We start from the raw sequence: 23,470 nt of genomic DNA, 5'->3' as shown, positions 1-23,470 counted from the left end.
GCCCTTCTTTTCTGTATAAAGAGATATTTCATGTGTAATTTTTTCGCAAAATCGTTCACTGATTACATATGCAATAATTTTTGAATGATTTCTATGCTTAAAGACGTACAGTACCTATATTTCCATGTATTTCAAATACGCCATTTCAAATGCAAATATGTATTTTGGGGTGGGTAATGTTACACATGCATCTTATTGCTTTAGTTTTTAGTAATTTGATGGACATAAATTTGTGGAGTGGGTGTTGTGTTCTAATCTAGGACCCCGATCAATACTGTGACCTTATGCCCCTATACGCTATAATCCATTCATACCCCTATAATGGCATAAACGATCAGAGCCATATTTCAGCCATATTTCTGAAACTCGCCTCTGCAGCTCATTAGAGTAGATGACACAGCAGAAGCCACTATCTTAGATTCCTAGATTACACTCCGAGTTCTTCAACAAGATAAAACTCAGCAACCTGGGAAAGCCCCGCTTGCTATGTTTTGATTAGTAATAGAACTCTAATGAGCACTGAAAGGACGATCACTTCCTAGTGACATCTTTATTGACGTCTTATGTCCAAAAACTAACGTCAAACAAGGCACTTTTCAGGTATAAATATTACCAACGTTGCCTTAAGCAAATGCAACTACGATAACGATGGTGTGGTGAATACAGGAGCAGAACAGCTGTCCCTTGCAGAGCCCAGCAGATGCAAGCAGCCCACGGACGCTGCCCCTCCTCCTCCTTGACGTGCTGAGAGAGAAACTGTCTTTTCTCCTGCCGAGAAAATCCAGCTCCGGCGTTTCCAGCCTACTATTGCGAGTGACTGGGATATCGAGTCCTGAAAGGAGATACAAGACCTCCAACATTCTATTCCAGAGGTATGATGTTGACTAAACCCTTAGAGAGAATTCTTGCAGCAAACTCTTGGCAAAACCAACTTAACTAAACTGCTACTTACTTACTACCTCCCAAGTACTAGGCTTAGGTCAGGTACACTGGGGTAGGCGTAGTTAGAAGCACCAGTTGAGCACGTTAGCTAAATGTATATATGAATGTATATATTTTATTCATTTTAACCATTGTATGGCTAAGAAACCATATCAATGCTTTTACAGTATTATTTCGCAATCCTCGTTTTACTGTACGCACTTTTTATAATAACAATTCTTGCGATTGTGGCAATTCCTTTCTCTTGCATGAGAAGAAAGACTGTTCAATAAATAATACCTTTTATTGAAAACGCCCGTCTCTCTATTCTCTGCATCTTGGTGAAAGTAATCTGCACAACTGACTGAGTAAAATAACTGTCTATTGTTTCACACGACTCTAGAGATTGACTCTCATTCTAAGGAGCAAAGTTGTCATGTTTATGCGGTTGTTGGAAAACTGAATCCCTTATTGTCTGAGCCAGGGGAGTTGATCACTTCCTATTCAGTCAAGAAAGTTTCCAGTGACCTCTGAGCTAGTTGGTACAAACTCAATTACGTTTAGCATAGTCAGTAGAGATCTGGAAGACCGCACTTCTACGCCCAAACTGCTGTTTATGTTATTCCAATGCGCAGGGCTTATTGGGAAAATAGGAACTACACTACATCATTGGTGTTTATATGATTATAGAGTTTATATGGATAAAGTGCATAGTGTGGAGGGGAAGGCATGGCGCTTGCTGCCGTGGCTTTTTAGGACCAATTCCAGGGGATCCCTGATTACCCGAATCAGAGCGGCAGAGGACAAGGTGGAGTATGATCCAGATAGAATTAATGGGGCCTATAGTTGCTCTTGTTGTTACACAAGTTGTTTTTGTACACCTGATTGGTCTGCTTTATTTATTGTATAAGTATCCTCTTTGTTCTATAAGTAACCTCACTGTGTGTAAAGCGCTCTGATATCTGCTAGGGTCTGGTTCGCGCTCTATAAAACTTTCAAAATAAATTATGAAATGCTCTATTTGGCCCCCTCGACTTTGGCGGAGGTATAGGGGGATGCTGTGGAGGATCTGGGGTCCCGGGTACACTTCAGGAGGTCAGGCGTGCTATAAACCTGCTGGCAGGTGGTAAGACACCTGGCCCAGATGGCCTACCCACTGAATTTTACATGAAATATAAATCAGCACTGGCCTCTCGCCTGGTGACTAAGTATAATGAAGCATCCCGGCTGGGGCGACTGCCCCCGCCACACGATCTGCGAATGCTTCTCCCTAAGACTAAGCATCTGGAGGCAGGAGTATGAGAATATAGACCATTGTCTATGCCTAACTCCAAATTTAAGCTGCTTAGTAAGGTATTAGCGCTTCGATTGCTCCCCCACATGATGTGCTTGATTCACCTAGATCAGAACAGGTTAATACCCTACTGTAATAATTTGTTTAATTTACGCTGGATGTACTCATTTCTGCATCATTCTGAGGCGAAAGACGTAGATGTGGAGAAGGCGTTTGATGCGGTTAACTGGGATTTCATCTTGGAGGTGATGGGGCTGGGGGAGGGCTGGCTGCAGTGGTTCCAGTTGTTGTATACATCCCCAACGGCACGGGGCATTATCTCCCCAGAGTACGTGATAAGTTGCGGCACTTGTCAGGGATGCCCCCTGTCACCGCTGCTGTTTGACGTTTGATGGTGGAACCACTAGAATCACTTTTCAGAGTGAGGGGTGAGGGATTAGGAATACGGCTAAATGGAAGGAACTATATAATTTCCCTGTATGCAGGTGATTTGTTGATTTACATAAACAATTCTGCCAGAGGGGCAGACTCTGCATTTGCACTGTTGGAAGGGTTTGGTGGCCTGTCTGAATTATGGGTGAACCATCGCAAGACACATCTGTTCCCGGGGGCTGGGCCCTTCCCTAGACCTGAAGGTCTTCCTGCGGAATATAATTCGACAAAGGCCTCTTTTAGGTACCTGTGAATTCAGATTTTTCATTCCCTGGAAGATATGAGGGAGGATAATCTGGGAAAAGCAATGCGCTCCCTGCACTCTAGTGTGGCCTTTTTGAGTTCATTGAGATTGCCACTGATGACCAGGATAGCCCTCACAAAGATGGTAATGCTGCCCTGTTTGTTGTATTTTTTTGCCAAACTACCAGTTTTGATGCATGCAGTGTGGTTCCAGCCGCTGGAGGCACTGGTGTGTGATCCTATTTGGGCGGATGGGAGGTGCAGAGTTGCATTACGAACACTGAGGCGCCCAATAGGGGAAGGGGGCTTAGGTGTGCCAGTTTTTGAGTTTCATCATTTGGCTGCGCAACTGCAGTGGCTGGCGCAGTGGCTAGAAGGAATAAACCGGGAGGGCACCTACTTGATGGATCAAGGGCAGCATTCTAGACAATAGTTGGCAAAGTTGCTAGTCCTGGCCACCAAAGTACCCTATGTGTCGACCTTACAAACCACTGGTTTGCTGTGCTGGAAGAGGTGTGTGGCTCAACTTCCGGCTGGCCCGAGATACACCCCAATGTTGCCTTTCATAGGGTTACCTCATGGAGAGCCGCAGGCGATCCTGGGGGTGGAACAGCTGTCCACTTGTGTAGAGTCAGGGATTAATACGACTGGGGACTGTTTTCAGGATAGAATCTACTCCCAATTGTGGAGCTGGTGGAGGGTTGCGGATTACCTCCAGGCCAGTTCCTCATGTACGAGACGATGGTGAGGATGTTTGAGCATTTATGGAGGTCAGGGCGGGAGGAACCGGCGACGCATGGGGTTCTACACTCCTTGGTCATACTAGGCAGGACTGGACATCAAATTAAATGGTTTTATGCAACACTTGTAGAGACATCTTAGTCTTCATAGTTGAACTTGCGGGAGAAGTTGGAGAGATGCCTTAATAGGCACCTTACCGATGCAGAATGGAATCGCGTTTTGGGATACCCCAAGAGGATCTCCTGCAATTGCCATCTCAAATAGCTGCAATTTAATTATGTCCATATGACATACATGACTCCGCATTGCTTAAAGGCTGCATCTGGAGGTGAGCCTAGGGAATGCCCAAGATGTCGACATCTAGATGTGGACTTCCTCCACATGACGTGGAGTTGCACGATTGCGCAACAGTTTTGGGATCCTTTGTTGATTAAGCTCAATGATACTCTGGGCCGGGCGTTAGCCCTTTCGGTGGAGGTCTGCCTCCTGGCACTCTATCCCAGGCCACCTAAGCGTAAGGTGGAAAGTCGGTTCATTGATCTGTCTCTGGCATTGGCCAGGTGACAAATTGTGATTTCCTGGAAATCAGCGATGAGGCTGCAATCAGGGACATGGATAATGGAGGTCCAGCGTGGGCAGCTGAGGATGGCTGGTCACTGAGTGTAGAAGAACTGAAGGGCTTGCACAAGCGACCTATCGTCGTAGCTTGGAGTGAGCTACTGTTCAATTGGGAGTCACCCCAGTAGTGAGGGGGGAGCGGTAGGACCTCGGCACAGGAGAATTAATTATAGGACAGTGTTGGACCCGGCCCATTGGGCAGGTTCACCCCTAGACTTTTTGCTTTTTCCTAGCCTGTTTATGGAACCTAGTGTTGGTGATTTTAGGCCTCTGCGCACTTTTTCACTGTGGTACAGTGTAAAGTGCTTGAGCTCTCTGTGAATGAGTGGTGAGTGACCTGCCCTCCCATAGGAATGAATGGGGAATATGTATCCCCATGGTAGTTCCTGATGTGTCGGGAGTGCAGGGGCGAGTTTGGTATGTATGAACTCGTGAGAATGAATGCTGCAAAATGATATATGCGGTATGACTGTGTCTATTCTAGAAGTACTACATTTGGAAGTTGGCATATTTGTGTAATTTGTGTCTAGCGTGTGATTGGCTGGTGAGCCTGGCCCAGAGTGCCTGGGCCTGCTTGTGGATTGACTGTCTGGTTTGAGGATGACAGGGGCTGGAGAGCCCAGGAGGTTGTCTGAGTCAGACCATGGATGAAAGGCAGCATCTGCTGCCAGGGAAGAGGGAGGAGATGGCACCTGATAGTGAAGGGCTGTGCCTGCCTGACTACAAAGCTGGCTCCACCTCCCGCTGGGCGACTGTCACCTCTGTCCCTGATACTGAGGGACTTCCCTCTAAACCAGTCCAGCTGGTTCTCACACTGAGACTTCAAAGGCTTCAAAGACTTTTCACTGTATAAGAAGGGGCTGTGTTCCCTTCCAAAATGTTCTTGTTTCTGACTTGAATCTACCAGGGGCGGGCGCTGCCCAGCCCCTGGATGCCTGGGGGACTTCTGGGGGGACCCCTCTGCCTTGCCTGGGCTGAGGGGGGGACTTTGCTGGACTTACTGCCCCCTAAGCACCTGGAAGTGCTTTTTCTGTGCTGTAGCGCTTGGGAGCGCTGGATTTGTCCTTCTTAGCACAGGGAGCACTTTAAATTTCCTTTAGCGCTTAAGAGCGCTTTATTCCTGCTCCTGGGAGCGCTGTGGATCGTCATTTAGCGCTGGGAGCGCTTTATTTACTTTGCGAGTGCCCACCTCGCTTATTTTTAATTTTATTCAAACTTCGGCTGCCCACGCCGATATTTTTAATGCCTGCCCGCCTGCCTGCCTGAATCGGGCCGCCGCGCTGCCCGCAGCGACCCGGAAGTGCTCGGCCGGCCGGCCAATTGCAGCACGGCCGGCCGGCCAATTGCAGCACGGCCGGCCGGAAGTCCCGCCCCGCAGGGAGAGAGAAGAGAGGACGCCGCAGGAAGAAGGCACCCAGGAGATGGTGGCGCCGGTGCAGGGCTCCCATTGCTGAGGGAGCCCTGGAGGTAGCGGAGCGGTAGCGGAGGGGGCGCGAGGCACATTATCGGTGCCTGCCCCCGCCACGGAGAGAAGACCGGCGAGAGAAAAGGAAGCAGGAGTGGTGCTACGGGGCTCCCATGTCCGGGAGGGAGCCCCCGAGAAGTCCTGCGCCGCCGCCTGCAGAGAGGAGCCCCCGCCGATGACAGCCGGTGAGTGCAAGCGGCTGGCGGGGGCTCCGCGGGGCTGTTGTCGTGCCGATGCGAGGCACCAGCTGTGGGCCTGGAGATTGGGCGGCCCCGGATGGCAGTGGGCCGCCCCAACGTGATTTGAAGCTGAGAGGTTCTGGGGGCATGTTACGAAGCTCCGTGCAGTGCCGGTCGAGGCACCGAGTAAGGGCGACTCCGAATGGCAGTGGGTCGCCCCACCGTGATTACAGAGCCGCGAAGGGCTCTTGAGGGCCCACCTTGCTGCATGTTGGTGCCGCTTCGAGGCACAGAGTCAGGGCGGCCCCGGTTGGCAGCGGGTCGCCCCAACGTTGTCACAAGCCCATGAGAGGCTCTTAGGGGGGCATCCCTTTGTCTAGAGCCACGGAGGCTCCGAGGGGGCATTTGAATCTACGAGCCCAGTGAGGCTCGAGGGGGCCATTGGTTGCAGAGCCTGAGGGCTCCATGGGCCCTACTTGTTTTAGAGCCTGTGTGGCTCAGGTGGCGCAGATTTGTTCTAGGGGCTACTGAGAGCCCTGCCACAACTTTTTTTTTATCCCAGCTGCCCAGCACTTTGTGGGCGGCTGCCACGTTTAGGTTTTTGTACTTTTGAAACTGGCGCTGCATGGCAGCGCACCCTGACTTTGGACTCAGGGCATCTTTGCCCCACAAGGCCAGTTGGCCTAGGGACTGCCACAGGTAGTGGCTTATGTAGTGTTGGCGCAATGTGATTTCTATGCTTTTTAATAGTTATTGCTAATGTGAGTTTTTGCGCTATTGATTTATTATGCACCTCTGAATGTGTTATTGCATCATGTGTCTTTTCTTTCCCTTATTACTCCTCTGAATGTAGGTTGGTGCATCATGAGTAATGTGTTCTTTCTTAGACCCCTAAACGCTGTGTGATACTTAGGTGGTTGTCTTTATTACTCCTCTGAATGTAGGTTATTGCATCATGGGTAATGTGTTCTTTTCCTAGACCCCTAAACGTTGAGTGATACTTAGGTGGTTGTCTTTTCTACTCCTCTGAATGTAGGTTTATTGCATCATGAGTAATGTATTCTTTCTTAGACCCCTAAATGCTGTGTGATACTTAGGTGGTTCTTCTTTTTTTAGTACAGGTGGTCCTAGTAAGGTCCTGGTTCCTGTTACCAGTGGTTACTGGGTGTTATCTTTGATTATTATTTTATGTTACATTTATTCTTTATTCTAGAAGGGATTTTATATTCTACATTTTATCTAGAAGTGCTATATCTGATTCTGACAGGCGCCCATGTGGCCCTGTCTTGTGTACATAATCCCTGTGAATATTGCCCGTGCCAGTTGGCACCCTGTATATGTGTGATTTTATCTGATGTGTTTTTACAATACAAAAGTTATTTTTATAATAACCTTGTGTGGAGTCTCTTTTGTGGTGTGCCTAGTATGTTGTTGCTGTTGTGCGCTGGCGCAAATGCTTTACACATTGCCTCCGAATTTAGCCTTACTGCTTGTGCCAAGCTACCAAGGGGGTGAGCAGGGGTTATCTTGGCGTGTGACTTCCTTGCCCTGACTAGAATGGTGGTTTCTGCCTGGCTTTGGCGTCAGCCTTAGCCTACCAGAAATAGCCAGTTCTAACAGACAGCATAGGGCGGGGACTAGAAGACCGGCAGGACAGCAAGGGCGAGAATTTTGAATAAGGCCCTGACTGATCTAGGCCAGCCACCCTGCTTGTGGCGAGTCCCCCTGTGGGGAGCTCACACATCAGGGGTCCCCCTTCCGTGCTTCCCCTTCCCCCCTCATACACACCCTGTTTCCTTCCTCCCCTCTAGGAGCCCCCTGGGATAACTGTGGGCTGCCAGTGGACCTTGAGATTGCTCCAGGACGGCTGGATGATAAAACTCAGATTGGCTTACTCCCAATTAATAAAACAAAACAGAAACCTCATATACTTTTGGTAAAATAACAAGTATCTCTGTCTCTACATGCTAAAATGCATATAGTCATTTCACAATAGTAAATATGAAAATTTACTAAAGTGAGAGAGGTGATGATTGTGGGATCCTCCCTAACCTAGGGAGAGAACCAAGCAAATGCCTTGGAAACAAAGAGAACATCTTGCTGAACGATTCGGTGGTGGTCCCATCCTCTTCGGACCACCCCAAACACAGTTATGGGCAAAAATACAATCCCAACCAAAGGCCCTGTAAAGCATTATCAGACGAGATTAGCAGTGGGCAGCGAATATCACAGTATCCAATATCAAAATTATTCCACAAAGAGCTGCAGTTTAACTAGTCGTTACTAGGTGTCCCTCACGAGTCAAATGCAAAAGCATTGAAATTATTCAACCAAGCTGCAGTTCCACGAGTCGTTACTAGGTGTCCCTCATGAGTCAAATGCAAAATTTCATCTGAATTTGGTGAGTAGATTTAGCTTCATGTGGTTTCCTATATATTTCTATAACCTCATGTTGAGGTGTGCTTATGTTCAATTATTTTTGGCTTTCTAATAAAATCTAACTAACTTTTCAAGATTGTCTTTAGATTGTTATATATTTTGAGTAAGTGTTTCTAAATTGACAGTGTCTAACATTTCTTCCCCTTCACACTTCCATGCTGCTAAAAAGATCCTTTGGAGAGCGTCTCTAGAAAAAGTTCCAGAACGACTCAAAGACGCCCTTTCAGTTGGTAGCAGAGTAGGATTGTTAGCACATGAAGTAAGGGTTAATCTAGAATTGGCTTAGCGTAGGTGCAGTCTAAACCCACAAGCCCAAACTAGAGCCCAATTATCGAGAATAGAAGCCAATGCATGAATGGTCTGCTTGTGTGATGTCTTGCGAAGTTAAAGTGAGAGTCAAGTGAATGTGGTTTTGGGTCTGATGTGGTCCAAGGATTGAGATTTAAGTTGCGGGACCAGTAGTGGCCTAAGATACTGAGATATTCAAAGGTGTAGAAGACACCGTGATTGTGATTGTCTGATCGGAGGATTGAGGAGTTGTTGTGAAACGTCATTGTCAGGTCCACCTAAGACAGGGAACTTTGTGTGAATGGGACGAATTGCAGTTCTTGTGTACAGGAGTTAACTATATTGATTCAGATGACTCATGCTGGTCAAGGGTTACTGTGTGCTAATGCTCTTGATTGTTTGAAATGTATCGCTCTTTTAGAATGGCAGGCAATTCAGAACTTAGGATGATTGTGTGAGTAAATGTGTATGGAGAAATTGTGAAGAAAGGTGAGTTGCTGCAAGGAGTGAGAGTGACGCCAGATTTTGCTGCGCTGCGATAGGTCAGTTGGTGTAGTACCACACTGGGATTGGTAGGTGATCAGCAGGAATACTCTGCTGCTGTCAATATTATTTCACTATATTACTTGACTAAATATTGCATTGTGTTGGGGAAAAGTCCAAAAATCATGCGATGTTTCAAAGTGTTATGGGATATTTTCAGAGTTGATGAAGGGGTTGTTACTTATGTGGTTGAAGAGGTACAAACCGAGGATACTCCAGCTCACTCTATGGCAACAAAGGTTGGGCTACATACTATAATTTGCCTCCAAACTTGTCATAAAATGTGGAGAAGTGTGGCTCACTGGTTAGAGCAGGCAGACCCTGAAGCAGAGGTCAGACCCGGGACCAGGGTTCAATTCCCGACGCGGCAGGGTCTTGAGCTCAAATGTCTACGGACTCGATAATTCTCGCTTCGGTGCCTGACCTAATCATGGGTTCACACTCTGCAACTCTGGGCATTAAGCTTGCTTAATCTCCACAACGGCCCCCTGCGGCGGGATGCCTGGCTTTCACCCTGGGGATGCCCGTTAGGGGCTATCTCACAGGGAAAAGCCAGGACGGGTTCCCAAGGCAAGCGCCGAGATGCCTCCGGGTGATTCGAGCGCTATTAAGAACATACAAAAAAAAAAAAAAAAATCACTGAGAAATAGAGGGAATTGTCATTTGCATGCTCTGGCACATTCAAGCTAGAGGAGTGTTCAGGTTCAGGTTAGAAGAAAAGAGAGTGACTGGATTGAAGACACACATATGAGAATTGGTAATAGAAGTGAGAACCTGGAGTATGCCTGATAAGTGGGAAGAAAGGTGGTCATGGAAGAAGAGTGCAAAAAGGGTGACATGATAGACTCGTTCTCCAGGTGGGAGAACAAAGGGAATAGAGGCACACGCTTTGCGGGGGTGCCTAGTGGGAGATATGTGCATGTCCCTTGCAGTTGGGGTGATCTTGCTGCATTCACAAATGATTTAGCAAGGCTAAGAGAGAAACCCACTGAGTGGTATAAGCAAGTTGATTGCTTTGTTAAGATCTCAACAGCATTGTGGATTGATTTGAACACCTTGTTCAAAATTGTGGTTTCCTAGTGATTTATGGTCTGCTTGTAAGATAGCTGTCGAGTGGCCTAGTGCTGAGCCAAAAGGAGACTCAGTAACTCATGGTCTTTCGTTATTGGTCATGAAGTAAGATCAAGTGATCACATGGTTGGAGTTCAAAATAGCCGCACAGGATATTGATTTGATCAAGATAGATAGAATGACCAAGGAGCCTAAGGAGTCAGTGCATGCTTATTATGAAAAGCTGTTACAAACCTTCAAGCAGTAGAGGTGGTTAGATACCCTTGATCCCAAAGCCATGGGACAATTTTTGGCCATGTTTGTGACTGGTGTGAGGCCAGAGATCAGCGTCAAGATACAACAGCATCTAATCTGCTGGCAAAACAAATCTGTGGACGCAATCCTACGGTATGCCAGGTACTGCAGTGATTCGGTGCATCCCAAACATCGGAGGATAACGGAGAAATTGATGTTAGTCCAAATGCGTAATGTCCAGAAAGGAGAACAGGTGCAGGGGATGATGGGAGATGTAGCCCATGGCCAGGGTAATGCCCCAGGAGACGTACAGGTACAACAAGTTGGAGGGTCCATGGGTCAGGGAAGAGGGAGAGGGAGAGGTATCCCGATAGATCCGAAGACAGTGATAGACGTTGCCACCCTGAAGAAGTCAGCTGCTTGTCATTTGTCATTAGATCGGGCATTGGAAACGGGAGTGTCGTCTCAACCATACAAATCAAGGGCAGGGACAAGAACTCATACGGTTGGCAGATGGGGTAAATTAGTTAATGCTAGCGATCAGGCCAAGATCATTGAAATGCAGGAGGAAATCAGGATCAATTAGTGCAAGTGCCTCAGCCTCCGAAGATTCCACAGGGAAATCAGACTTACCATCAGATTCGCTTGATGGAAGTCTAGCGATGGATTTGGTCTGGATGCACCTTATGACAGTGCCTGAGGGGGGAGGAAGACTGTACACTTGGTGCAGTCTTAGAAGTAGACCAGAATGAACCCTAGGTAGAAGCAGACATAGATGGCCATCCCATTACTTTTCTGATTGATACTAGTGCTACCCATTCTACTGTAAGATCTACAGTACCTTCAAACCTAGCCCTCTCTGGAAAATCTATCCAAGTTGTAGGGGTCACTAACAAAATGATGACAAAGCCTTTGACGGAAGAGGTGCAAGTAAAAATTGGAACCTTCCAGAAGCTCCATCAGTTTGTGGTGTGTGATTCCAGTCCAGCGTGCTTGTTAGGGCGTGATCTGTTGTGCAAACTGAACTGTACCATTTACTGCACACCAAAGGAAACAGAGTTACAGACCGGTGATGAGGACATTGATTTCAACTTGGTGAATCAGAACCTTTGCACTACTTTGTTTCTCTTACTGACCGTGGAAGGCATGCCACTGGATTTCAGAGACACCGTCCCATCAGTGGTATGGGACGTTTCAAGACAGGATATTGGACTGATTTGACGAGTCGAGCTAGTCCGCATACAGGTCAAGCCAGATGAAGAAACAGTGGCAGAAACTACACCTGTGATTGAGTCTATGATCATGCAGGGCAACCTGAAGGACATCATGTGAAGTCAGTGCAACTCTCCTATTATGGGTTTGCAGAAACCCAGCTGAAAATATTGCATTTTCCCAGACCTCAGTGCAATCAACAGCATAGTGATTCCATGTTGCCCCATGGTACAGAATCCATTATTAATTCTATTTCAGATTCCTTGCAAAGCTGAATGATTTACTGTGAATATTCTTGTCAGATGATTTTCTCTGTCCGATTTCATGAGGTAAGCCAATTTTTGTTTGCATTCCGTCTGAAAAATGGCGTCTTAACATGGTGCCTTATCCGTCAAGGGTATACTGAGAGTCCATCCATTTTTAGAAAGATCTTGAAAAAGTACCTTGAAAGCCTTATTTTCTCCCGAAACTCAATACTGGCCTAGTACATCGATGACCTTCTTATTCCGACTGGGACGTGAGATGCTTGCAGAGATGATACCATTGCCTTGCTGACAAAGGGCAAAAGGTGTCCCCAAGTAAGCATCAGTAATATCTGAATGAAGTACAGTAGTTAGGTCATCAGATTGAAAAGGGAAAAAGGAAGGTGCCACTAGAAAGAGTGGAGGTAATCATAAAGATGAATCCTGCCAGATGCTGACTCACAAGGATGTGTGCGATCCAGTGACCTGGGAAAAAGCTTGCCTACTTGCCTTCTTGGAGCGCAGTGGATGCATGTGTAGCGCTCTAGCTTTTGGAATGCCAGAGTACAAAATGTGTTTTTGCTGTTCTGCCATGAAAGGGAAGGTTGTGCTCTATCCTTACTCACCCAGACACATGGAGATGCCAGTAGATAAGGTGCCTATTTTTCAGCTACTTTAGATCATGTAGCTTCAGCTTTTCCCAGATGTCTCAAATCCATTGCTAAAAAGGTGTCAGTATTAAACAATGTGGGAGCATTGTGATGGGTCATCCGCTTACCATGTATCTATGTACCACACTTAGTTGAGCTTCTGATGATGAGAAACAAGACACAGCAGTTGATAAAGAACAGATTGACAAGGCATGAGCAGGTGCTTCTTGACGCTGGGAATGTGACCCTGAAGTGATATTCTATGTTAAATCCTGCTACCCTGTTACCTATTCCAAGTGCTGATGGGGAAGAAGCTGAAGACTATGACTGCCTGGATGTCACTGAACTGTGTACGAAAGCAAAGGCTTGACATTGTCAATGAGCTATTGTCCGATCCTGATCTAGTCCTTTATGTTCATGGCTCGTGCTTAAGAGACAACTAAGGAAATCTTTGAGCAGGGTTTGAAGTCTGTCCCATCTCATTCCACGCAAGTGGCCAAATCCTTACCTTGAAATGAGCATGCTGAGTCTTTGAACTAATCTGAGTCACGTTCTATACTAATAGCCAGTATGGCTTTGGTGTGGTTCATGATTTCAGACTGCTATGGTTACAGCAAGGGTTCCTAATGCCATCTGGTTCTCCTATAAGAAATGTGGAGTATGCAAGACAGCTGTTTGAAGTGTCACAATTGCCAAAGGAATAGGCTGTCATCAAGTGGTCCTCGACGACTGTTAAGGATCGGCTGAAAGAAGTTAATTCTTGTCTCATCAAGTTGAAGCAGCAACTGCACAGACATCAAGGGATCTTGGTCACGACCTGAACCCAGGTGATTGGGTTTTCATCAAAAGATATGTAAGGAAGAACAGTTGGGGGCTTAGTTTTTGCAACAGTAGCGGTTATTGGCCCCCAACGACCATCAGCAGCCATGGAGACTTCCTATCCCAACTAGTAGTGCACCAGGATGTCCCTGTACAGAGTGGTTGAGAAAGGGGGTGGGGCATTTGACAAAGTCTCAGCAATCTTGCTGTGGAGGGCCTACTTATGGCAACAATAGGGGTCTTGGCCCCCAACTACCCTCAGCAGCCAAGGTGACTTCATCCCCCAACAAGTAGCATCCCAGGAGGTCCCTGTGGAGAGTGGTTGGGAAAGGGTGCTGGACCTACGACGATGTCTCAGCAATGTGGCTGTGGGCGACTTACTTGTGGCAACAATAGGGGTGCTTGGCCCCCAACGACCCTCAGCAGGCAAGGGGACTTCATCCTTGGACTAGTAAGTTCTCCAGGAGGACCCTGTGCAGAGTGGTTGAGAAGGGGGCTTGGCCTCCGACAAGGTCTCAGAAATTCTCAGCATGCTCGTTTCGGACCTTTATTTTGTCTCTTTCAGCTGAATTTTGAATTTTATTCAGGATCTATCTCCCAATTTCTGACCTTTATCATGGCACTTTCTCTCCTTTATTTTGCCTCTTTCTGCTCATTGCTCACCTTTATGTTGCTTCTTTGTGTTCATTTCTCACCTTTATCATTCCTCTTTCTGTTTCTTTCTGATCTCCATTCTACCTCTTTCTGCTTGTTTCTCACCTTTATCTTGCCTCTTTGTGCTAATTCCTGACCATTATTATGTCTCTTTCTGCTAATTCCTGACCATTATTATGCTTCATGCTGCTCGTTTCTCACCTTTATTTTGCCTCTTTTTGGATGTTTTTTACTTTTATTTTTCCTCTTTCTGCTTGTTGCTGTCCTTTACTCTGTCACTTTCTGCTCATTTCTCGCCCTTATGTTGCCTCTTTCTGTTCGTTTTTCACTTTTTTTGTCTCTATCTTTTAATTTCTGGCCTTTATTCTGCTTCTTTCTGCTCATTGCAGACTTTTAATCACCCTCTTTCTGACAGTTTCTCACCTTTATCTTCCCTCTCTTGCTCATTGCTGACCTCTATTTTGCCTCGTTCTGCTAATTTTTCACCTTTAACATCCCTCTTTTTTCTTGTTTCTGACCTATATTCTGCCTCTTTCTGCTCGTTTCTGACCTTTTTTCCGTCTCTTGCTGATCATTTCTCATTTTCTTTCTGCCTCTTTCTGCAAGTTTCTCTCTTTTATTCTGCCTCTTGCTGCTTAATCCTCACATGTAATCTGCCTATTTCTGCTCATTTCTCACCTTTATCTTGCCTCTTTATTTTCATCTTTTGGGCTCTTACCCAAGACCGCGGGAGAAGCCTCAAGGCCCACGTGGTCCTAGCCAGAACCCTGCCTCCTGTGACACCTGGCATTGCTGCTGCATGGAGGGAGCTGCTGGAAAGGCAGCTTCATCTGTGCAGGAGAATTCTGTTTCATCTAATTCCCTGCCCACATGTCTGTGAGCAGGGAAAGAGATGAAACCTCCCCTTCCAGCGTGCGAGAGACCTTATACTGCTCCAACCTGCTGGAACTGGAGTTTTTGCTTATGCTTGGCAGGAGCTTTCAGAGCTCCAGCTAAGCAGAAGCAAACAGCTGTATCCCAGGGGAGGGAACACCCGAGAAATAGCAGGAGCCATCTCTAGGGTATAGCGGTCCCAAGGGCCATGTATGGCTCCATGAGAGGGATTGAATGGCCCCCTTTCTTTCTTGTGAATGGGCCAACCTTGGGGGCTGGTGGTCTCTGATGCCCGGGGTGTACGTGGGCCCCCCATTTTCTGTTAATTAACCCTGGGCAAGTGGTGGTCCCAGGGCTCAGGGGGCCCATGTGACCTTCCAAACAATGTGTAATTGCCCCATGGAATTGGTGTTCCCCTGTGTTCAACGAGCCTTAGTAGGGGGGAATGTGATCCCCATCCTTTAAAATAAAATGCCCCCAGGACCCGGCCTGACCTGGAGCCTGTTTAAAAAGAAGAGCTGGAATCAGCGCTTGGTTTTTAAAAATATAATGCTGCAGCAAATTTGCGAATGTTGCAAATTCATGGCAATTTAAAAAAACAAATGCTTTTGGGAACCCCAAGACGGAGGCTTGGGGGTCATGCTGTTCTTACTCTGCCCCCTTTTCATTTGTTGAAAACTTTTTGGGTGGTACTTGACTAAAACCGAGTCCTAAGACAGCTGCCAACACTTCCTGGTCAAAGTGTTGGCAGCCAATCAGAGCGCTGCCTTTTCTCACAGGAGCTCGTTATTTTTCGTGATATTGTCGCAGCTACGGATATCTCTAACTTTAGTTTTTTACATTTCTCAAAAACTACTGAACGGATTCACAACAAATAACTGAAAGCTTGTGTAAATCCGTCCAGTGTTGCAGATTTTACTAGAGGTCCTATGGGAATTTACATAGGAAACACACTTTTATTTTACATCCCCCGTCTCCCCCGATTTGCTCGGCCCCTGCTTGATGGAATGCCCCAAAACTTACCATGCACAAGATTAATCTTTTGGGAAAAGTTTGCAAAGATTTGTCAAATAGCGGCACAGAAATGGGCAAGTAAAAAAATGCTTTCTTATGGAAAATTAATACAAACTACCTACTTGCAACCGCCAGCAGGTTATAAATCGATAGATAGATCTAAAAAAAAGGTTTGGTGGACAACTGCACATGGTCCAAGACAAGCATGCAGTCAACTATCAAATAGCAGGGAAAGCGGAGTTGTGAACGGTTTATGCAATGTGATGGCTAGTTTTTTAAAGAGATGAGTCTTCAACTCTTCCCTAAACTGGAACTGTACTAGGGCAATTTGGATGGATACAGGAATATCTGGAAAAGTCCTCCAGTCTTGTTTTTCTGTTTTCACTTTTTGTCTGCAGTCTGATGGTGTTCTGATGGCTAGTGTGCCAAGAGCTACCAGAGATAGGAAGCTTATCTGCAAGATAAGCAGGAATGCTAGTTGTGATGACTTTGTAAAGGATGCAGCTGATTTTGACACGGTGCTAGGATAGAAAGGGGAGCCAATGGAGTTCTATCAGGATGGGCTAGATGCAGTCATATTTCTTCAGGCCCTGGAGGAGACGCCATGGAGTAAGGCATTCCACTATCCAGATGAAAGATAGAATACATTGATTAAAATATTTAGTGTTACCTGTCCACTTCATACCCTATTCACAAATCCGTCATACGAGAGGTGCAATTATATAAATTCACTAGTACACTGTTTGCCTGAATAATGTCCTCATAAGTCATATAAAATGGTCTCCGGAATTTTTGTTAATGTCCTGCAGCTGGACTTGGTCAAACAATCATCTTCACTCACTCACCATCAACAGAGGTTAAATGTTAACATTGACACACTAACTTTAATGTTATTTTTTGCACCTCTTTAACCAGACTAGTCATCAACATATTACCTCCATTCCTACAATCCATACAATTGTAAATGACAGGGCAGAAATCTTCAATTCATTTAAATCCTCGTCTTTCAATTACAGCAGCACTATTTTGAAGAAAGTACTGATGAAGAAGCAAATGATTATGGGGCAGATATATCAAAATACCTATTTGCGATTCTCAAATAGAGATTTTTTGAGAATCGCTATTTGAGAATAGCAAAATGGTATGCATGTAAGAGTTCGCTATTTTTTAGCGATTTCTTAAAATTCCTTAATTGTGATTAGCAAATTGCTAATCACAATTAAGGAATAATTTCCCATTCATTTCTATGGGCCAGGAGGCCCATAGGAAGGAATGGGAAGTTATTCTCAATTTGCGATTCGCAATTTGCTAATCGCAAATGGAGAATAATTTCAAGGGTGTCTTAAGGACACCCTAACGCACCCCTAAAATTTACCTGTATGCGCATATGGTGCACATACATGCCCTAAGAGCATGTACGAGTGCCACATGGCACCTTTACAAATGTCAAAAAGTATTTGTAAAAGAATTCGCAAATTAACACCAACAACAAGTTGGTGGTAATTTGCGATTTCTTAGTGTAAATTCGCAAAGCTTGAATACTTCATACATAGCATTTAAGGAATCGCATGTTTGAGATGCGATTTCAATGATACATCGCATTTTCCGATTTTTTTGTCGCAAACGCCGCTATTTTACGATTATCAGCGTTTTCGACAAAAAAAACGTTAGATACATCTGCCCCTTAGTCTTTAACATTTCTGAGTCTGCATAACGAGATGCATCATTCTCTTTACCTCCTCGTTGAAGGGAATTGGAGGCACTGTTGGGTCCAGGCGGAACATTTCATCACAGAGGAGGGCTCTCATGCACAGGACCAAGCTGTCGACGTCTCTTGCCATGGGGCCAATCACTGTAGGTGCTAAAATTGACAGATGGAAAAAATGTGTTAATTTATTGGCATAATGATCAATCATGAATAAGGCTGTTTATCTTAATAGAGTTAGAGCAAATCTGCCATAAAAATGAACATTTATTCATGCTGATGTGGTGTATGATACTCTATCTTTGTGCCTTAAATTTTCAAATAATTTCAGATATTTCCAAAAAAATATGAAACAATAAAGGACAGCCACATAGATGACCTTGGGTAAAACCAACTTTAGTTTGATCCATTATACTATTTCTAGCTGCAGGAATCTAAGATTTAAAAAATCTTAATCTATTTCTCCCATAACAATCCAAGACCAAAAAGCATTTATAAATGAGTACCCTCTTGTAGAGCGCATAGGCTACTCTCGAGCATCGCAGCGCTGTAAGACCAGAGGACATAGAAAAGACACTATTGAAACAAGAATGTCTTTAATCGCTTCCTGAAAGCTAGATGGTTGGATTCCTGCCTGATATTGTCTGGGAGTTTGTTCCATCCTTTGGCTGCTTGTACAGAGAGCTGGCCGCCACCCATCCGAACCAACTTCACCCTAGGTACTACCAGCAAATTACACTCTTTAGATCTTAGAGATCTCACCGATTGATGGCGACGGAACAGGGGATCAAGAATGGATGGGCCAGCACTATGGATGGACTTTTGCGCCAAACATAAGCTTTTAAACATAATCCTTTCCTGAATGGGTAGCCAATGAAGCGATCGAAGTGAGGCCTTAGCCAAACATCGTTTGGGGACTTTCATGAGCAGCCGAGCTGCACAATTCTGCACAGATTGCAGAATTTTTATGGTACCAACTAGGGCCCCCATGTAGACGGCATTTGCATAGTCCAGCCGCGACAAGATCAGCGACTGGACCAGCATTCGTCTAGCTTCGAATGGAAGGAGATCTAGAACTTTTTTTAAGAGTCTCAACAATCCATAACAAGTCGCGGCCACCTTCTTGGCCTGGTATTGAAATCCTAGTGAGGAGTCCAACCAGATCCCCAGGCTTTTTATTTGGGTCTTAGGTACCGGAGGGGGTCCCAGACAATACGGCCACCAGGGGTCCAAGTTGATTGGGGCTTTATAGCCCAGAAGCATAATGTCCGTTTTGGCCCCATTTAACTTTAAAAAAGAAGAGGTCATCCATTCCAGGACTTTGGTGAGACATGGGGTCAAATTATTGATCCCCTGATCTAAAGCATCGTCCGTCACCAAAGAAACAACCAGCTGCGTGTCATCGGCGTAGGTAACAAGTTGGATTCCCCAGGGAAGTACCACCTCAGCCAAAGGTCTCATATAAATATTAAACAGCGTAGGGCTGAGTGATGATCCCTGTGGAATGCCGTGATTCAATTGCAGCTGGCTCGATGACACCTCTCCCTCGAAAACGGAGAAGCATCTGTCCGATAGGAAGGAGTGGAGCCATTTGAAGGCCAGTCCGGAAACCCCTGTAAGACGCAGCCGGTGCAGCAAGAGAGAGTGGTTCACAGTATCGAAGGCTGCGCTGAGGTCCAGCAGGACCACCACAGTGCAGCCTCCTGCATCCACAATACCTCTAACTGCCTCCAGATATATAGGACATAATAGTAAAATTATTATGGTAAAAAAATGTACAGCTTGGGATACGTTCCGGCTCCAATGATTTACTGACAGTGCCAATATCTGGAAATTACCCATATTTTTTTTTAATAAAATCTCTTTTTATTACATTTTTGACTGTAGTTACATGTTTACATGATGTCACAGTAATTACAAATGCAGGAAAAAACATGTCAACAGCTCAACTGAACATTCATGTAGCACTGGATTATAGTGAACAGCGTAGTCTCTGTGTCTGGAGTTTGTTACCATAACATCCACTTTAGTATTGAGATCATCAATTTGCATAACTATTATTTTTTGTTCATGAGTTATTACGTTTACAGATCAGCGCTTATAGGTATGTGTACAGCCAACTAAAAATTAAAGCATAATTCTTTCGGTGTTAGCGAGTATCCGAAAAGCGTAAAACAATCTTTAATGAAAAGAAAAATTAACTCTCCCGCAGCCCCCCACCTCTCTATGTACGTACTCCTGTCTAGCTGTTCTGTTAACACCTGCCTCCCTTATACCCCGCAGTGACATGTTGTTCAGTATGTATCATGACAGGCATTTATTGACTAATGTGTGAATATGGAACTTGTGCACGTGCTACGCCTGCGCCCGGTTATAACCAGTGTGTTTCTTGGTTTGTGGGGTCCTCAGAGTTCTTGTTGGTGTGTTGTTGTAGTTCGGCTAAGCATGTGTTCCATTGTGCAGCTATGGGGGTTTGTCTTAAACCCAACGTTTCCTCTCACCTGGCAGCAATACCCTCTGCTTTAGCCCATGCAAGCATGGAATGCCACAATGCCTGCACATGTTGTGCATCTGTTGCTTTCCATTTTTTTGTGAGTAGTCTCTTAGCTCCTACTATTCCCAGGTCGAAAAACCTGGAAGTCACTTTGGTGGCCGCTGTTGTCCGGAACTTGTGCAGTAGGTATACTGGCCAGGTGAAGGGTAACTCGCACCCTGTGTAGGTGTGCTGTTGGTTGGCCACTGAGCTCCAATATGCTCCAGTATGGGGGCAGCTCCACAGCATGTGTATTGGAAATTACCCATATTATTGGTCAATGCAGCATTTGTATTTAATGCAAATGTTGTTTGTGATTTCTTGAGATCCTGAGCAAGAAGACGACTTTCACCATCTGCATACTGAGCAAAAACCTTCAATCGTATCCCCCTGAATCCAGGAAGACCCTCATCCACGCACTCGTCACCAGCAGGCTGGACTAAAGGTAAACCCTACTACACATCTCTACTCCACAAACTCCAGACCATCGAGAATGCCGCAGCCAGACTCGATCTCAGCATCCCAGGATGAGACCACACCACCCAGCACCCACGAGAACTCCACTGGCTCCCCTTCAAAAAAAGAGGGAGCTTCAATCTACTTACACACTCCTACAAAGCTCTCCACAACACCAGACACCAATACCTCAACAAATGAATCTCTTCCTATGCCCCCAAGAGAAACCTCCGCTCAGCTGACCAGGCCTTGGCCGAAATCAGGGAATCCATATAGCCAGAACAGGAGGCAGATTCTTCTCCTACATCGTGGCCAAGACCCGGAACGAACCCCCCCTCTGCATCAAACAAAGCCCCACACTGCAAGCATTCAGAAAGACCCTTAAGACCTGGCTTTTTGAACGACTGGTGCTGCCCGAATCAACGCCCCCCCCAGCGCCTTGAGACCCTCATGAGTAAGTAGTGTTCTCTATAAATTCCCTGGTTGATTGATTGATTGAAATTCTCCATTGAATTTAGTCCTCCCAGAAGTGATATCTCCATATCACCCAGTGCTTCTCTGTTATTTCCTTTATTAGCAACAACTCTGTATACAATTCTGAAACATATGGAATAATAAACTATGCACACCATGGCGTTGAATATAATAATAACTTTAAATTGGACTGATATTGATATTTGTTAGTGAAAAGGGTGGAAGCTAACATCCTGGCTCATGTCTTGGACTAAGAGAAATAATTGATTAACTGAGAAAAGATTTGCCCCAAAATATTAGTTTGTATTAACAAGGACAACACTTTTCTAGAGGGATGCATTTGATTCTGTTCAAAGGGGGCTATACTTGCCACTTCAAGCGGGACAGTTCCTATCGGAGCAGGACCAAGGTTCATTTGCATTAGATTGAGCCCTGCCTAAAGTGTCACAGCAAGGGAATTTTATGGACTGGTATGTGGCCCAGAGTAAAGTACCAGTGACTAGGATGGATTCAAGCATTGCATTCATCACTTTTTTCTCAGTGATCCTTTCATCTTTCTGTCAAATGGAATTGGGATCCTGCTGCACAAATTAATCGTTCTGTGCTCTATACAGACTCACAAATGTTTGTTTCGAACACTTTACTCCCCATTCATAGTGAATATCACTGTTTTGAGATCAGTACTTTTAAATAAAGTAGATCTACATTCATTTTTTATTGTTTAATGACCAACACACTTGACATTTATTTAAAAATTAAGAATCTTTTTTACATATTGATCCTAAATCTTTTTGCACGCCTCACTTCATTCCTGCTTTTTAAATAACACTCACTTCTTAATTCACTTCACACTATAATCGAAGGTTGACTTTAAGGATGGAGTGAATATTTACTTTATCATTTTGATTAAGCCTGGATGGAGTTCGCGGAGTTTGGTGACGTGCAAAAAAACCTCTGCTGCGCTACATGGTGCACCGCAAGCTGCAGAGTGTGTTAGCTAATTGCCGTTTGCGTGGGATTTTCAGTGCTGGGAGTTTTTCCGCATTCTACCACCATATAAAAATGGCACCATGCACAGCACAAGCGGGCTCTGCTTCCTTTCTGCTGCTTGACAAGATTTTTTTACATGAGCAGCAGCTTTCTCACCACGAATGGATGGGTTCTCAAGGCGAGCAGTCTCGAGCATACTCGACCACTTGCAATGAGAAATCTGACCGCCGCAGTGAGAAATGTAGCCGGGAGGTTGATTTTCCACGCTCGCCAACTTGACATTGATGATCGCGAATGAGGAAAAATCTTCCCGGGAGGTGGGGTTTCCTCTGTCGCGTTCGCCAACTTGATGTTGATGAGCGAGGAAAAAAACGATGAGCTCTGCGCAACGCAGAAAACTCTGCAAACGGAGTGGAGTTCATGGCCCAGGGTTAGATACAACCGATTCAGGTGCAAGTGGGGCTGTGTCCAGCTCCACCCTCCCATTGTACCAGTGATGGCACATCTAGGTGTACCTAAGCGTGTGGATGGCATGGAGGAATACCCAGAAACCAGCTGTCAACTGCACCCTCTTATGTGACCCAGGGACAGGCTATAGGCACTAAATGGTAAAGTAGGAAAGCAACAACTTTCTAAAAGTGGCATTTTCAAAATTGTAATATAAAATCAGACTTCACCATAAGTTAGGATTTTTCATTACTATTCCAGGGACATGCACTGGTTAGCTTTTCCCATTTGGAAATTACAGTTTAATAAATGTAAAAATGCAACTCCAATGTTATCCTATGGGAGAGATGGGCCTTGCAGTAGTGAAAAATTAATTTAGATTTGGCTCACCATCAGGACTTATAAAACTTAAAATTACATGCTCTACTTTTTAAATACACTGAACCCTGCCCTCTAGGCTGTCCAGGGACTATCCTAGGGGTGACCTATGCATATTTAAACTGAAGGTTCGGGCCTGTCCAAAGTTTACTTTTGCCAGGTCTTAATGGCAGTTACAAATCTGCATACACACATGCAGGTATGGGACAAGGTCAAATGTCTACTTAAGTGGGTGGCACAATCAAGTGCTGCAGCCCCACTGGTAGCATTTAATTTACAGGCCATGGGCACATGTAGGGTCCATTTACTAAGGAATTACAAGCAAATGAAATATGTCAATTGGGGATCAGCTAATGTTACCATGTTTTTTGGAGTGAGCACATGCAAATAGATATTGGTTAACAGTGGTAATGAATGCAGAGTCCTAAGGCCAGCAAAAAGGAGATCAGCAAAAATGAAGAGGAAGGCAAAACAAATTGTGGGAAGATCACCCTAAGACTGGCAGGTCTAACAACACACTTTTTTAAAGTTGCTGGGTGACTGCTGCACTTCCAG

General features: G+C 45.3%; 1 protein-coding gene across 1 annotated transcript in view; it reads right to left on the bottom strand.

Moving 5' to 3' along the window:
- LOC147747113 (vitamin D3 hydroxylase-associated protein-like) overlaps positions 1 to 23,470 on the bottom strand; it is a 639,379-nt gene that overhangs the window by 165,499 nt on the left and 450,410 nt on the right. The window contains exon 7 of the mRNA XM_086952364.1: positions 17,669 to 17,793. Within this exon, the coding sequence (XP_086808490.1) occupies positions 17,669 to 17,793 (125 nt within the window). The remainder of the gene's footprint in view (positions 1 to 17,668; positions 17,794 to 23,470) is intronic.

The sequence above is a fragment of the Lissotriton vulgaris genome, chromosome 1_1, assembly GCF_964263255.1.
Source record: "Lissotriton vulgaris chromosome 1_1, aLisVul1.2, whole genome shotgun sequence".
NCBI lineage: Eukaryota > Metazoa > Chordata > Amphibia > Caudata > Salamandridae > Lissotriton > Lissotriton vulgaris.
Note: the sequence above shows the minus strand (reverse complement) of the source record. Positions and strands in the feature narration are given on the sequence as shown.